The sequence below is a fragment of the Scyliorhinus torazame genome, chromosome 29 (genome assembly GCF_047496885.1).
Source record: "Scyliorhinus torazame isolate Kashiwa2021f chromosome 29, sScyTor2.1, whole genome shotgun sequence".
Taxonomy (NCBI): Eukaryota; Metazoa; Chordata; class Chondrichthyes; order Carcharhiniformes; family Scyliorhinidae; genus Scyliorhinus; species Scyliorhinus torazame.
Genome location: NC_092735.1, coordinates 10,693,893 through 10,708,985, shown reverse-complemented (window position 1 = coordinate 10,708,985; position 15,093 = coordinate 10,693,893). Strand labels below are relative to the sequence as shown.

General features: G+C 51.9%; 1 protein-coding gene across 4 annotated transcripts in view; it reads right to left on the bottom strand.

The window, feature by feature from the left end:
• LOC140403851 (ubinuclein-2-like) overlaps positions 1–14,543 on the bottom strand; it is a 97,140-nt gene extending 82,597 nt beyond the window's left edge. For 3 of the 4 annotated variants that reach the window (XM_072492046.1, XM_072492047.1, XM_072492048.1), the window contains exons 1-2: positions 14,211–14,542; positions 362–454 (exon numbers count right to left, since the gene is read on the bottom strand). In XM_072492046.1, coding sequence (XP_072348147.1) covers positions 362–454; positions 14,211–14,429 — 312 coding nt within the window. In that variant the 5' untranslated portion in view covers positions 14,430–14,542. Of the gene's footprint in view, positions 1–361; positions 455–14,210 lie in introns of all 4 variants that reach the window. The other variant, XM_072492049.1, reaches the window with a different exon arrangement.
• Positions 14,544–15,093: the final 550 nt, after the last annotated feature.

The following is a 15,093-nucleotide window of genomic DNA, read 5'->3' as shown; positions in this document are numbered from 1 at the left end:
GCTGAAGTGCTTCGGATTCCTGTTCAATGGCTTAACCTATTACCTCAGCCGCGGTTTATGGGTGCTTTTTTAAAAATTGAGTACCCAATTTGCTTTTCAATTAAGAGACAATTTAGCGTGGCCAATGCACCTCCCCTTTGGGTTGTGGGGGTGAAACCCACGCAAACACGGGGAGAATGTGCAAACTCCACACGGACCCAGGGCCGGGATCGAACATGGGACCTCGGTGCTGAGGCAGCGGTGCTAACCACTGTGCCGCCGTGCTGCCCCTTTGTCTCCGTATCTATCGATGCGCCTCTTGCAAGCACTCTCTCACTTGCGAGCTCTCTGAATCACATCACTTTTCTCGCACAATACTCACATATTTTTCCTCAAGTTTCTTTGCTAACGCTTCCACTTCTTTTCTCTCCTTCTCCTCATTGTTGAAGAGATCATCAGGATTGGCTAAATTTCTCTGTTGAAACAACACAACAGTTGGTCGGAGGTGTGTGGGGAGTGCAGGTTGACAAGTGGGAGAGTTCTCCTGGTGTCTCAGTCGGGTGCCTACAGTGAGGTGCTGACTCAGACTATGGAAGTCCCAGGTTTACGCGGTGTGAGCTGATCTAACGTCGAGGAGAGTTGATGCTATGATTAACCCCAGTGTCTCGAAGGTAAGAGAAAAACTAAAGTATTTCAGTGTGCCTGTGGCAGACGGTTGCCAAGCAGCTCTCCCACCCCCCCACATCCTATCCCCTATCCCACCCCAGGTAAAAGAACATGGATGTTCGCAGCACAGGATCGAGCTTATACGTCAGGCTGATCACATTAGAACAACTCAACAGTAATGCACTAGTATGTGTGTTGGGTATCAGTGGTGCAATGCCCGGTGAGTGAGGGAGGAGAGAATTATTGGCCTTGGGGGGGGGGGTTGTTACATATATCTGCTGCAGTAATATTAAAGAATCTAGGTTACGGTATCCAGACTCTGTGGTTGCAAAAAAGCCAATTAAGATGTTGTAAAAGTAAGAGCATAATTCATCACAACCATGTATGTTGTTTACCTGTGTAGGAATTTTGTTTCTCGAAAGAAGGTGCCCTGGGGTTTAGATAACTGAGGGGTAGTGGTTAGCCTCAGTAAGATTGTCGTAATTTGTTAAGTGGGGTGGAGATGTAATGAATGAGAGGAGCCAGGTCTGTAGCAGGCAGTTAGGCTTTTAGTTTTGCGAGGAGCGTCTGCCAAACGCTGTCAGGTTAAGCAATTGTCTCGCAAAGACAGCAAGATTTGCAGTTGGTGTCTGAAAGGATTTCTCTCTCGCCAAGTAGTCTTTCCAAGAAATCTTTATCCAGAGGAGAGCAAGTATCCCTGTATTTGCAAACTTCATTTATAAGTGGCCTTTGACCTGTGATGGGCTTGGCTTGATTGGGGATAGAGAAGGTATTGGTTAGAAGTTAAAGTGTTTCCTTTTAGTGTTAAGAATTATTTAACTGCTAATTGTAAGCTATTTTCTGTGATTTTAATGTAGTTTAATCCTGTGTTAATAATAAAATTTGTTTTAATATAACATATCCCTGTCGGTCAATGGAATCATTTCTGGATAGAAACAGAAGATGGCGCCAGAGTGAGGCGACTCTCTGCGAGCTCTCCCCAAGAGATCCACTTTTTACTTAACTTATACTCGTTCTAATCTTTTAAAATTTAATTCTAAGACTAACATTATTACTAACCTCTCTCTTTTAACTTTTCTTGCAGGCTTGAATATCCTCCGAGGCCCGTGGAGACCTTTTGACCCGACCCAACCTGACCTCCACGATCTGGAAGTGGATCGGGCACAAACCGGAAGTGAAGCCCCGACCTCGATTTGGAGCCGACCCGGACCTCAGAGCTCCCAACCTGGCCTAACAACTGACGCCAGCCCCCGGATCGCCGGCCCAGTCCTCGGAGCTCCCGACCCGACCCCCAACGACGAGACCCGGCCCAACTCAACCCCGAGGGACCCGCCCAGCGGCCTGACCCGGAGCGGCCCGCCCAGCAACTCAACCTACCTGGAGATGGAAGAAAGAAAAATCCATGTGGAGGCCCGACCGGGCCTACTTCAAGACCCGACCCCAGGAGCGCCCAGGGAGGGAACAGACCACGGGACTCAGCCCACCCTGCCTTAGAAAGTCCCTGCCCATGACCCAGGACCCCCAAAATGGTGCAGACCCCATGCGAGGACTCGAACGCGCTGCAAGGTATTCATATGCCCGCAGAATGCCAGGACCCATCCGGATCGCAAACATGCCCCCCGAGCAACCCCGCTACCACAACCAGCGCCAGGAACCCTGCCAGACGCCACCCCGGAAACATAACCAGCGCCGTGGTCCCCGCCAGCGCCCTGGAACCCGCCAGATGCAACCACCTACCTTCCACAAGGTCAGACATCTCCCATCGGATCCCAAGATCATCCAGCCCCAGCCACTGACCGAGGAAGCGAGGGAAACGCGGTGGTCTGCAGGTTTGACTGAAGCAACGCGGTTTCAAGACCCCTCTCCCCAGCATACTCCTGGCAAACGTCCAAGCGATCGAAAACAAGCTGGATGAACTTAACGCTAGACTTACCTCTCAGAGGGAAGTAAGAGACTGCTGTGTGCTCTGTTTCACGAGACATGTCTCACCCGCCTCACCGGACTGTGCCATACAACCTGAAGGGTTCTCAATTCACCGGGCGGACCGCACCGCGTCATCAGGCAAAGTGAAGGGTGGAGGGGTTTGCCCCCTCATCAACTCCTCCTGGAGCTTGGATGTGGCGACCTACTACTGCCCGGACCTGGAACACCTGACCGTGAAGTGCCGCCCATACTATCTTCCACGTGAGTTCACTTCAGCCATTATCACAGTGGTCTACATCCCACCCCAGGCAGAAGTGAGGAAGGCGCTGAATGAACTATACACAGTTATAAACAACTACGAAACAGAACACTGCGAAACAGAACACCTGGAGGCTTTGTCCATCGTGGCCGGAGACTTCAACAAGGCCAACCTCAAGAGTGTACTGCCAAAATTCCACCAGCACATCTCCTGTCCCACCAGGGGCGACAATACTCTTGACCACTGCTACTCAAAAATCAACAGCGCCTACCATTCCATCCCCCGGCCGCACTTTGGGAAATCAGACCATAAGACAGTGCTCCTTCTCCCGGCATACAAGCAGAAACTCAAGCGGGAGAATCCAGCTAAGAAGGTTGTGCAGTGCTGGTCCGAGGAGACAGAAGAGCTCTTAGGTAACTGCTTAGAGACAGTGGACTGGTCCATATTTAAGAACTCAGCGACCAACTTAAACGAGTATGTCACCACCGTCACAGACTTCATCAGCAAATGTGTGGACGACTGCGTACCAAAGAAAACAGTACGTACGTTCCCCAACCGGAAACCATGGCTCAATCGCGAGATTGACTCCCAACTGAAGGACAGGTCTGAGGCGTTCAAGTCAGACGACCTTGACCTATACAAGAAATCCAGGAACACCTCCGCAAAGCCATCCAAGATGCCAAAAGAGAATATCAAACCAAGCTAGAGTCACAGACAGACTCTCGGCGGTTGTGGCAAGGACTAAACAACATAACGGGCTATAAAGCGAAGCCGAGCAGTATCTCCGGCAGCAGCGCACCCCTCCCCGATGAACTCAATGCATTCTATGCTCGATTCGAGTAGGTAACCAACAATCCGCTGTGGAGTGCCCCAGCAGCCCATAACTCACTCATACCCACCATCACAACTTCCGAAGTTAGATCGGCCTTCCTGAAAGTGAACCCTCGGAAGGCGACGGGCCCGGACGGGATCCCTGGTCGTGCACTCAGAGCCTGCGCGGACCAGCTGGCAGAGGTGTTCGCGGACATCTTTAACCTGTCCCTACACTCCGAGGTCCCCACCTGCTTCAAGAAGACCACCATTTTTTAAAAAACACATTTTATTCAAACTTGTATCAAAGTAGGTTACAGCAAATAAACACCCCGGGAAATATTATTCCCAACAATCAACCATACAGTTTGTAAAGATTTTCCTCCTTTTTCACCCCCCCCACGACGAACAGCTCCTCAAACACGGTCACAAACATCCCCCACCTTTTCTCGAACTCCCCTGCTGAGCCCCTTAACTCATACTTTATCTTCTCTTACCGCAGGAAGTCGTACAGGTCACCCAACCATGCTGCTACCCCCGGTGGCGATGCCAACCACCACTCCAGCAAAATTCGTCGCCGTGCAGTCAGAGAGGCGAAGGCCACGACATCGGCCTTCCTCCTCTCCATGAGCTCCGGCTTCTCTGAAACCCCAAATATCGCCACCAAAGGGTCTGGGTCCACTCCCTCCTCCACTGTCCTGGCTAAGACCGCGAACACTCCCGCCCAGAATCTTCCCAATTTTTCACAACCCCAAAACATGTGCGCATGATTCGCTGGCCCCCGCCCACACCTCTCACACTCATCTGCTACCCCCTGAAAGAACCCACTCATTCTCGCCCGAGTCATATGCACCCTGTGCACCACCTTAAACTGTATCAAGCTCATCGTTGCACAAGAGGAGGTCCCGTTTACCCTTCGGAGTGCCTCGCTCCATACTCCCCAATTGATCCCCATTCCCAACTCCGCTTCCCATTTCTCTTTGATCTTCACCACCCGCTCGCCTCCCTGCTCCCCCAGCCACTTATATATATCCCCAATTCTTCCCTCCCCTTCCACATCCGGAAACAGCAGTCACTCCAGCAGGGTGTATCCCGGCAATCTAGGGAACCCCTTCCAAACCTTTCGTGCAAAGTCCCTAACCTGCAGATACCTGAACTCACTAGCCCTCGGCAGCTCTACCCTCTCCCTTAGCTCCTCCAGACTGGTGAACCCTTCCTCCAAATACAAATCCCTCACCTTGACCAGCCCCACTTCCCTTCACCTCCTGTATACACTATCCATCCACCCCGGCTCAAACCCATGATTCTCGCACCGCGGCGTTAGCACCGACATCCCTTCCACCCTCAAATGCCTCCTCAGCTGATTCCATATCTTCACCGTGGACTGCACCACTAGGCTCCCTGAATACCTACTCGGAGCCATTGGCAATGCTGCTGTCACCATAGCCCTCAAACTGGACCCCTTACAAGATTCCTCCTCCATCCTAACCCACTTCTCCTTCCCACCACCGCCGCACCGTGTCCACATTCGCCGCCCAATAATAATGAAGCAAGTTTGGCAACGCTAACCCCCCCCCGCTGCCTCTGTAGCAGGGTCCTCCCCCCCCGCTGCCTCTGTAGCAGGGTCCTCCCCACCCTCAGCACCTTTCCCACCCATACAAAGTCAGAGATGATTGTGTCCACTTTCCGAAAAAAGGCCTTTGGTATAAAGATCGGGAGAGCCCGAAAGATAAACAAGAACCTCAGCAGAATATTCATTTTCACCACTTGGACCCTCCCCGCCAACGTTAAGTGCAGTGTATCCCACCTCTTAAGATCCTCCCTGGCCTCCTCCACCAGCTTTGTTAAGTTCCACTTATGGAGCCCCATCCATTCCCTCGCTACCTGAATCCACAAGTACCTAAACCTATCCCTCGCTACCGTAAATGGCAAGCCCCTAAATTAGCCCGCTGTGCCAGCTCATTCACCGGGAATACCTCGCTTTTCCCTACATTCAGCCTTGTACCCGAGAACCCTCCAAACCTCCCCAATAGGCCCTTAATCCTGCCCATACTCTCCAATGGATCCGAAACATACAGCAGGAGGTCATCGGCATAGAGCGACACACGATGCTCCCTCTGTCCCCTCATTATAGAAGACCACCATCATGCCAAAGAAGAACCAGGCAATGTGCCTCAATGACTACCGACCAGTGGCCCTGACTTCAGACGTAATGAAGTGCTTTGAGAAGTTGATCATGAACCGCATCACCTCCATACTCCCAGAACGCCTTGATCCACTGCAATTCGCATACCGCTGCAACCGGTCCACATCAGACACCATTTCCCCGGCCCTACACTCATCCCTAGAGCATCTCGACAACAAGGACTCCTACATCAGACTCATATTTATTGACTACAGCTCCACCTTCAACACCATAATCCCAGCCAAGCTCATATCAAAGCTCCAAAACCTAGGACTTGGCTCCCCACTCTGCAACTGGATCCTCGATTTTCTGACCAACAGACCACCATCAGTAAGAATGAACAACAACATCTCCTCCACAATAGTCCTCAACACCGGCGCCCCGCAAGGCTGTGTACTTAGCCCCCTACTCTACTCCCTGTACACACACGACTGCGTGGCAAAATTTGGTTCCAACTCCATCTACAAGTTTGCTGATGATACGACCATAGTGGGCCGGATCTCGAATAACGACGAGTCCAAATACAGGAGGGAGATAGAGAACCTAGTGGAGTGGTGCAGCGACAACAATCTCTCCCTCAATGCCAGCAAAACTAAAGAGCTGGTCATTGACTTCAGGAAGCAAAGTACTGTACACACCCGTCAGCATCAACGGGGCCGAGGTGGAGATGGTTAGCAGTTTCAAATTCCTTGGGGTGCACATCTCCAAAAATCTGTCCTGGTCCACCCACGTCGAGGCTACCACCAAGAAAGCACAACAGCGCCTATACTTCCTCAGGAAACTAAGGAAATTCGGTATGTCCACATTGACTCTTACCAACTTTTACAGATGCATCATAGGTCATTCATGGGGTGATATCAGGAAGTATTTCTTCACAGAAACGAGCCACTGGAGGAAACGCAACCAGATAATGGATCATAATTCAACTGACCTGCCAAACATTGAACCAATAGGTCATTGTTGGACGTCAGGATCCAAATCTCTGACAATTTGATTTGCTTAGAGCAAGTCTTTTTTTTAAATAAATTTAGAGTCGTCATTTATATTTCCAATTCAGGAGCAATTTAGCATGGCCAATCCACCTAGCCTGCTCATCATTGGGTTGTGGGAGGGCAGCACGGTGGCACAGTGGTTCGCACTGCTCGCTCACGGCGCCGAGGTCCCAGGTTCGATCCCGGCTCTGGGTCACTGTCCGTGTGGAGTTTGCACATTCTCCCCGTGTTTGCGTGGGTTTCACCCCCACAACCCAAAGATGTGCAGGTTAGGTGGATTGGCCACGCTAAATTGCCCCTTAATTGGAGAAAAATTAATTGGGTACTCTGAATTTATAAAAACAAATCTTTGGGTTGTGGAGGTGGTGAGAACCACGCAGACACGGGAGGATGTGAAAACTCCACAAGGACAATGACCCGGGTCCGGGATCGGATCCTCGGCGCCCTGAGGCAGTAGGGCTAACCACTCCTGGGGAAAAATCTGTACAGTCTGCACAGTTGATTGTTGGGAAGTATGTCTCTCGGGGTGTTTATTTGCTGTAACCTGTTTTGATACAAGTTTGTAATAAAATAAATTTTTAAAAAATATTCCAGGAACTTTGTGATATTGCTCTTTGTGAGTGGTAATAGTGGGAAGGCCATGTGAGGCTGACCTGCAGTAGTCCCTCCACACTTTCCAGCACTTCATTCCATGATTACATATGAAAAATTAGTACCTATCTGTATTTGGAGGAAGGGTTCGCCAGTCTGGAGGAGCTATGGGAGACGGTAGAGCCGCCGAGGGGGAGTGAGTTCAGGTGTCTGCAGGTTAGGGACTTTACGCTAAAGGTCTGGAGGGGGTTCCCTAGGTTGCTGGGATACACCCTGCTGGAACAACTGCTGCTTCCGGATGTGAAAGAATTGGGGTTATATACACAAGTGGCTGAGGGTGCAGGGAGGCAAGCGGGTGGTGAAGATCAAAGAGAAATGGGAAGCGGAGTTGGGAGAGGAGAACAATTGAGGAGCATGAAGTGAGGCAATGCGTAGGGTAATCCTCATGTGCAAGGATGAGCCTGATACAGTTTTAGATGGTGCACACGGGGCATATGACTCGGGTGAGAATGAGTGGGTGACCTGTACGATTTCCTGCGATTAGGGATGAGTTAAGGGGCTCTTCAGGGGGGTTTGAGGAAAGGTGGAGGATGTTTGTGACCGTGTTTGAGGGGCTGTTTGTCGCCGGGGGGGGGATCTGTCCAGACTTATCGCTGATTGATGGGAAGCGTGTTTCCCGGGGTGTTTATTCGCTGTAACCTTTTTTGATACATGTTTGAAATAAAATACATTTAAAAGAAAAAGAAAAACGAGTACCTGGAACTAGATGGTAAGTGGTGCCAGTGCAAATTCATACCCTCTGCTCCCAGTACCCGCTTCACTCTCCCAGCTTTGCAGCCCCACCACAGCACCTGTGCAACCAGCCCACCCCTCCCACCAGCACCTGTGCAACCTGCCCACCCCTCCCACCAGCACCTGTGCAACCTGCCCACCCCTCCCACCAGCACCTGTGCAACCAGCCCACCCCTCCCACCAGCACCTGTGCAACCTGCCCACCCCTCCCACCAGTGCCTGGGCAATCAGCCCACCCTCTCCCACCAGGGCCCATGCCTCCAATGACTCACTGATCCACGTGTAATAAGAGGTGGCACTGCTGCCTCACAATGCCACGGTTCAGGGTTCAATTCCGGCCTCGCGTGATTCCCACTCCAAGCAGCACAGGAGCTGGGCCACCGCACGTAATTACTGATCTTATGAAAGGCCATCCATCTGAAACATGAACTCTGCCTCTCGCACCACAGATGCAGCATGACCTGTTGAGCATTTCAGAACACTCTGCTTCTAGTTCTCCTTTCCAGTGTGTGCAACATTGTGTTTTGTCCAATTTACCACTGCGACAAAACTGTACTGCTGGACCTCAACAGAATCCACTGCAGCCTCGTGGAGAACCTCCCCCCCCCAAAAAAAAAACACATTAAAAAGCCTACATATGGGAGAACTTCCAACTTTGCCATTATATACTCCTGTGTCCACATTTAAAATGACAATTTCCCACCTAAATGTGTCACACTGCAATTACACCCTCCTGCCTGTGGCAGCGCTGTAACACATTGGGCTGACAACTCCACGTGGACTGCAGAAACACCCCTCAGTAAAAACAAATCTGCCTCCCAAATTGTCAAATATTTTGCCATTTCACGACACAAAAAACAGTATGAAAATTTAGATAGAATATATGGCCTTCACGCTAGACCCAAATTACATTGGACATCCTGGCCCAATCTAGTCTATGTCCTCCTACACCATTCGCCAAGACCCATTCCCGCAAGGTTGCAATTACACCGACATACCCATGAACAAATCCAGTCTCACAGTATTTTGGTTGTCTCTTTTATTTTTAAATTTAGAGTACCTAATTCTTTTCTTTCCAATTAAGGGACAATATATCGTGGTCAATCTGGGGCTGGTTTAGCACACTGGGCTAAATCGCTGGCTTTTAAAGCAGACCAAAGCAGGCCAGCAGCACGGTTCAATTCCCATACCAGCCTCCCCGAACAGGCGCCGGAATGTGACGACTAGGGGCTTTTCACAGTAACTTCATTGAAGCCTACTTGTGACAATAAGCGATTTATTTCATTTCATTTCAATTCACCTACCACAATCATTTTGGGTTGTGGGGGTGAAACCCAGGCAGACACGGGGAGCATCTGCAAACTCCACACGAAAAGTGACTCAGGGCCGGGATCGTACCCTGGTCCTCGCGCCGTGAAGAAGCACTGCCCCACCGTGCTGCCCTTTTTGGGTTGTCTCTTAATGGTCGCAGAGGTGGCCTGGCAAATTTTGCAGTTGCCAGGGGAAGGCGGGATGGACAGCAAATGCACCCTTGCCAGTGTCATCCTCATTTGGAGGACAAATTAAACTATTAAGAAGCCCACCGACGCCTTCAGAGGAGGAAGATGGGCAAGCGATGAACAGAGATGACCAAAGCTCGTGATTTTTACAAGTCCCAGACCCGTCCCTGCCAGCACAAGTGCCAACCAAAGAAACATATCCCGCTTCAGGAACAAACTGAGCATCTTTCAATTTCCCGCATTGTTAAATACCAATGTGATATTGAACCATAAGGTTCCAAGTTGGACTCCAAGGATGCAGAATGCAGTGACCTCAATCAGGGGGTCACACATTAATGAGGGGAGGTGAAAAGAATCAGCGAAACAAAATCTTGCATTTATACGGCACCTGTCATGACTTGAAAAGTCTCATAGCACTTTACTTAAGCTGAGACACTGCTATGGTCTAGAAATTGACTGGAAAGTTAGTGTGGACTGAAAAGCAGGCTGTGATGCTCTTCATGGTTGAACAGCAGTCAACATTCACTATTTAGGCCCACAAATGAAGGGCAGCCCCTTGAGCAAGATTCCTGGTGGATGCCTTGCTCCCACATAACCAAATCGCAGCATCGACCAGGGGGGCCGGTTGTAAAATGAGTAAAAAGTTAGATGTTTGGCTGAGAGAGAATATAAGATTGCACTTTGGTCAGATGCGCCAGTTAATCATTCAGCTTGCTTGATCAGCAGCCCATTCACCATCGACGCACTGCTGGCCTTGCTCTGCATCACGAACCAGCCAACTGAGCTAAACAGGCCCCCTCTTTGGTATCTGGGTGCCGGATGGCTACTACAAGAGACAAATCCACCAATAATTAGAACTTCTGCTGCTGTGGAGTTTTAAAAAAATGTTTTACTCCATTCTTAAAGTTACAAAGCCAATGCTCAAAGCAGACAAGGTACGCCCTTAACTCTGTCTCATTTGCTTGCTCAAAAAAACAATTCAAATTGGTTCCAATTCATGATCCCCACAGGAGATCATACAACATCCAAGCTGACTTGGGCCTTGATCGAACACTTGATCTTAGCCAAAAGGTTGAGAAATGATGGATAAGAACAGATGCCACACTTGATCTTAGTGATGACCCTCATCCAGCAGCCAGCCGAAGGCGAGAAATTAGCCCATTCAGAAGAATCGCCAGTTCAAGGGAGACAGGAGTCTGACAGTGTTCAAAGCAGTAAGCGGATTCACATCTCTTTGTTGCCGCTGACAAGCCTGACTCTGCATCAGTCTTCAGGCCTGGCTCTTCAGCTGCCAGCCACAATACACATGTTGAATAGTGCACATAGGGAGGCAGTGGTAACGTCACTTGACTAGCAACTCAGACGCCCAGGCTAATGCTCAGAGGTTCAAATCCTGCCACAACAACTGAAGGAATTGGAATCCAAGTCAATAAAGATCTGGAATGTGAAGCCAGTCTCAGTAACGGTGACCAGGAAACTATCATTGATCGTCATAAAAACCCATCTGGTTCACTGATGTCTTTTAGGGAAGGAAATCCAGCATCATTAGTCCAATCCCAGAGCAATGTGGTTGACTCTTAAATACCCACTGAAATGGCCTAGCAAGGCGCTCAGTGCAAGGGCAATTAGGGATGGGCAACAAATGTCGGCCTTGCCAGCGTCACTCGCAATCCGTGAAAGAATAATAAGAAACAAAAGAGAAACACCAAACTGCCGTGGAGCTGACCCCAAGTACTTGCAGCTGCAGAGCAGGCAAAAGCGTGGCCAAAAAGCTTCTTTAAAAATTATAAAATATAAATTTAGAGTACCCAATTCTTTTTATCCAATTAAGGGGCAATTTAGCGTGACCAATCCACCTCCCGTGCACATCTTTGGGCTGTGGGGTTGAGACCCACGCAGGCACGGGGAGAATGTGCAAACTCCACACGGACAGTGACCCGGGACCTCAGCGTCACGAGGCAGCAGTGCTAAACACTGCGCCATCGTGCCGCCCCGGCCATAAAGTTGACCACAAGTGCAGGCAGCATTGCCAGTAAAGTTTGAATTGGTTTGAACCGCGGCAATCCCAGAATATTACTTCACAGCAATTCGGGTCCGGGGATGTAAACTGGTTTTAAAAGCAAATATTTGGAGAACCTCCTTACCCAAAGAGTGGGAAACGTACTGAACATCGAGCCAGGGAAGGCGGTCGGGACTAATACTTCAGTGGGTACTGCAACAGGAGAGTTGACAAACTAAGCCTCAAACCTGTGATTCCAATCCTGGATTTCCAGGCAATGCAGTCAGATTTGTGATTCTTATTCCTTGCTTTGTTATGTCCCCTTTGAATCTGTGCCCGGACTGGTTAGCAGTTGAAGGAACGTGGGTTGTTGCTTCAATTAGATTAGTAAGTCACGCAGTCTCTCATCATCGTGACTTTCCTCATGTCTTAATGAAAAGTTGGGTCATGAACCATTACCAGTGTGACTCAGTGGGCAGCAGGATCAATAGATTGTGGCCTCGGGCAGCACTACCAGACTTGAGGCATACAATCTAGACTGACCCCTCAATGTGGTGTTGAGGGAGTGCTGCACGGTTGGAGGTGCCATCTGTCAGATGACAGTTTAGAGCAAAGAGCAGTCTGCTTGTTAAAAAAAAACAACTCCTATCGCACAATGAACGAACGGGCAGCTCTTCCTGGTGTCCTGGTCAACAGTTAACCCTCAAGCATCGGCCCCAGGGGGCAGCACGTGGCACAATGGTTAGCATTGCTGCCTACGGCACTGAGGACGTGGATTTGAATCCCGGCCGTGGGTCACTGTCCATGTGGAGTTTGCACATTCTCCCAGTGTCTGCGTGGGTCTCACCCCCATAACCCAAAGATGTGCAGGTTAGGTGGATTGGCCACACTAAATTGCTCCTTAATTGGGAAAAAAATAATTGAGTACTCTAAATTTATATATTAAAAAAAAGCATCGGCCCCAAACTGATGATCTGCTATGTTTGCAGACTCAGGGATGTTGCTATGTACAAATTGGCAGCCTCGAGGGGCTTTGGGATGTCCCCGAGTCCTTTAGGATTGAAGTTAAAAAGCATGTTTGTTGTTTATTCAAGGCTGGTTGGGTGCACAAGTTACAGCCCTGCAAATAATTGCTGTGCTCATAAATGGAGGCCTGAGCCCTCCTGAAGCAGCTGGTTAATTTCAATGTCAATTGTAATTCTGCTGTCAAATTCCAAGATTTAAAGGCTGTTGCTCGACAAAGAGAATGGCTGATGAGGACAGGGGGGGGGGATGGGGGGTCTTCGCCGGAGTTTTAGGAGGGTCTTGGCGAGAGTTGGGCGGTCCTGGCCAGTGGTTCAGGGGACACCTTGGCCAGTGGTTTGGGGGGGGGGGGGTCTTGGCAGAGTGGGGGGGGGGTCTTGGCAGAGTGGGGGGGGGTCTTGGCAGAGTGGGGGGGGGGGTCTTGGCAGAGTGGGGGGGGGTCTTGGCAGAGTGGGGGGGGGTCTTGGCAGAGTGGGGGGGGGGTCTTGGCAGAGTGGGGGGGGGGTCTTGGCAGAGTGGGGGGGGTCTTGGCAGAGTGGGGGGGGGTCTTGGCAGAGTGGGGGGGGGGTCTTGGCAGAGTGGGGGGGGTCTTGGCAGAGTGGGGGGGGTCTTGGCAGAGCGGGGGGGGGGGGTCTTGGCAGAGTGGGGGGGGTCTTGGCAGAGTGGGGGGGTCTTGGCAGAGTGGGGGGGGGTCTTGGCAGAGTGGAGGGGGGTCTTGGCAGAGTGGAGGGGGGTCTTGGCAGAGTGGAGGGGGGTCTTGGCAGAGTGGAGGGGGGTCTTGGCAGAGTGGGGGGGGGTCTTGGCAGAGTGGGGGGGGGTCTTGGCAGAGTGGGGGGGGGGTCTTGGCAGAATGGGGGGGGTCTTGGCAGAGTGGGGGGGGGTCTTGGCAGAGTGGGGGGTCTTGGCAGAGTGGGGGGGTCTTGGCAGAGTGGGGGGGTCTTGGCAGAGTGGGGGGGTCTTGGCAGAGTGGGGGGGTCTTGGCAGAGTGGGGGGGGTCTTGGCAGAGTGGGGGGGGTCTTGGCAGAGTGGGGGGGGTCTTGGCAGAGTGGGGGGGGTCTTGGCAGAGTGGGGGGGGTCTTGGCAGAGTGGGGGGGGTCTTGGCAGAGTGGGGGGGGTCTTGGCAGAGTGGGGGGGGGGTCTTGGCAGAGTGGGGGGGGGTCTTGGCAGAGTGGGGGGGTCTTGGCAGAGTGGGGGGGTCTTGGCAGAGTGGGGGGGGGTCTTGGCAGAGTGGGGGGGGTCTTGGCAGAGTGGGGGGGGTCTTGGCAGAGTGGGGGGGGTCTTGGCTGAGTGGGGGGGGGGTCTTGGCAGAGTGGGGGGGGGGTCTTGGCCAGAGTTTTGGGGGGAGTCTTGGCTAGTAGTTGGGGGTTCTCGGCCAGAGTTTTTTTTTGGGGGGGGGGAAAAGAGAGGTCTTGGCCAGAGTTGGGGAGGGGGTATTTGGGGGTACCCGGATCGCAATGAAACACCAGGAGGATCGGGGGGCAGCCGCTCTCACCTTTGCCTCCCGCAGCAGCTCGTTGTAGTTGTACTCGGTGTGGCTCCGGTCGCTGGGCTCGCTGAGCCGGAGGCCGAAGCGGACGTTAGCCGGAGCCGGGCCGCCCCGCTCCTCTCGCCGCTTCTTCTTGGAGGCGGAGGAGGCGGCGGCGGGAGGCGCGGGCACGGCGGCGGGAGGCGCGGGCACGGAGTTGAAGGCCACCCTCCGCGGTTCTGTCATGTCTACACGGTGCCGGGCCGGGCCTGGGGCCGAGGCCGGGGCCTGGGCCTGGGCCGGCTCCAGGCCGCTGTAAGGCGATCAAAGCCCCCGCTCTGCGCCCCCCCCCTCCCCTCACAGAGCCCGCACCAGCGCCGCCATCTTGCGCGTCCTGACGTCACGGCAGATGCGTATGAACCGCACGTTGCGTCATGTTCATGCGTGATGGCGTCACGCCAGAGCGCGTTTACGTCACCTCGCCGTGCCCTCGCGTCACGAAACACCAGTCACGTCACCCGTCAATCATCTCTGATGATGTCATTAGAACAGGCGCGCTAAGAGCAGGAGGAGGCCATTCGGCCCCTCTATACTGCACCGCCATTCAGTAAGATCATGGCTGATCTTTTTGTGTACTCAGCTCCACTTACCCACCCGAACTCCATAACCCCTCATACCTTTATTGTTCAAAAATCTATCTTTGCCTTAAAAACATTTAAGGAGGTCAACCTTTGGGTGAAGAAGTTCCTCCTCAACTCAGTCCTAGACTATGCCCCCTAGTTCTAGCTTTTTATAATAATCTTTATTGGGCAGCACGGTGGCCTAGTGGTTAGCACAGCTGCCTCACGGCGCTGAGGTCCCAGGTTCGATCGCGGCTCTGGGTCACTGTCCGTGTGGAGTTTGCACATTC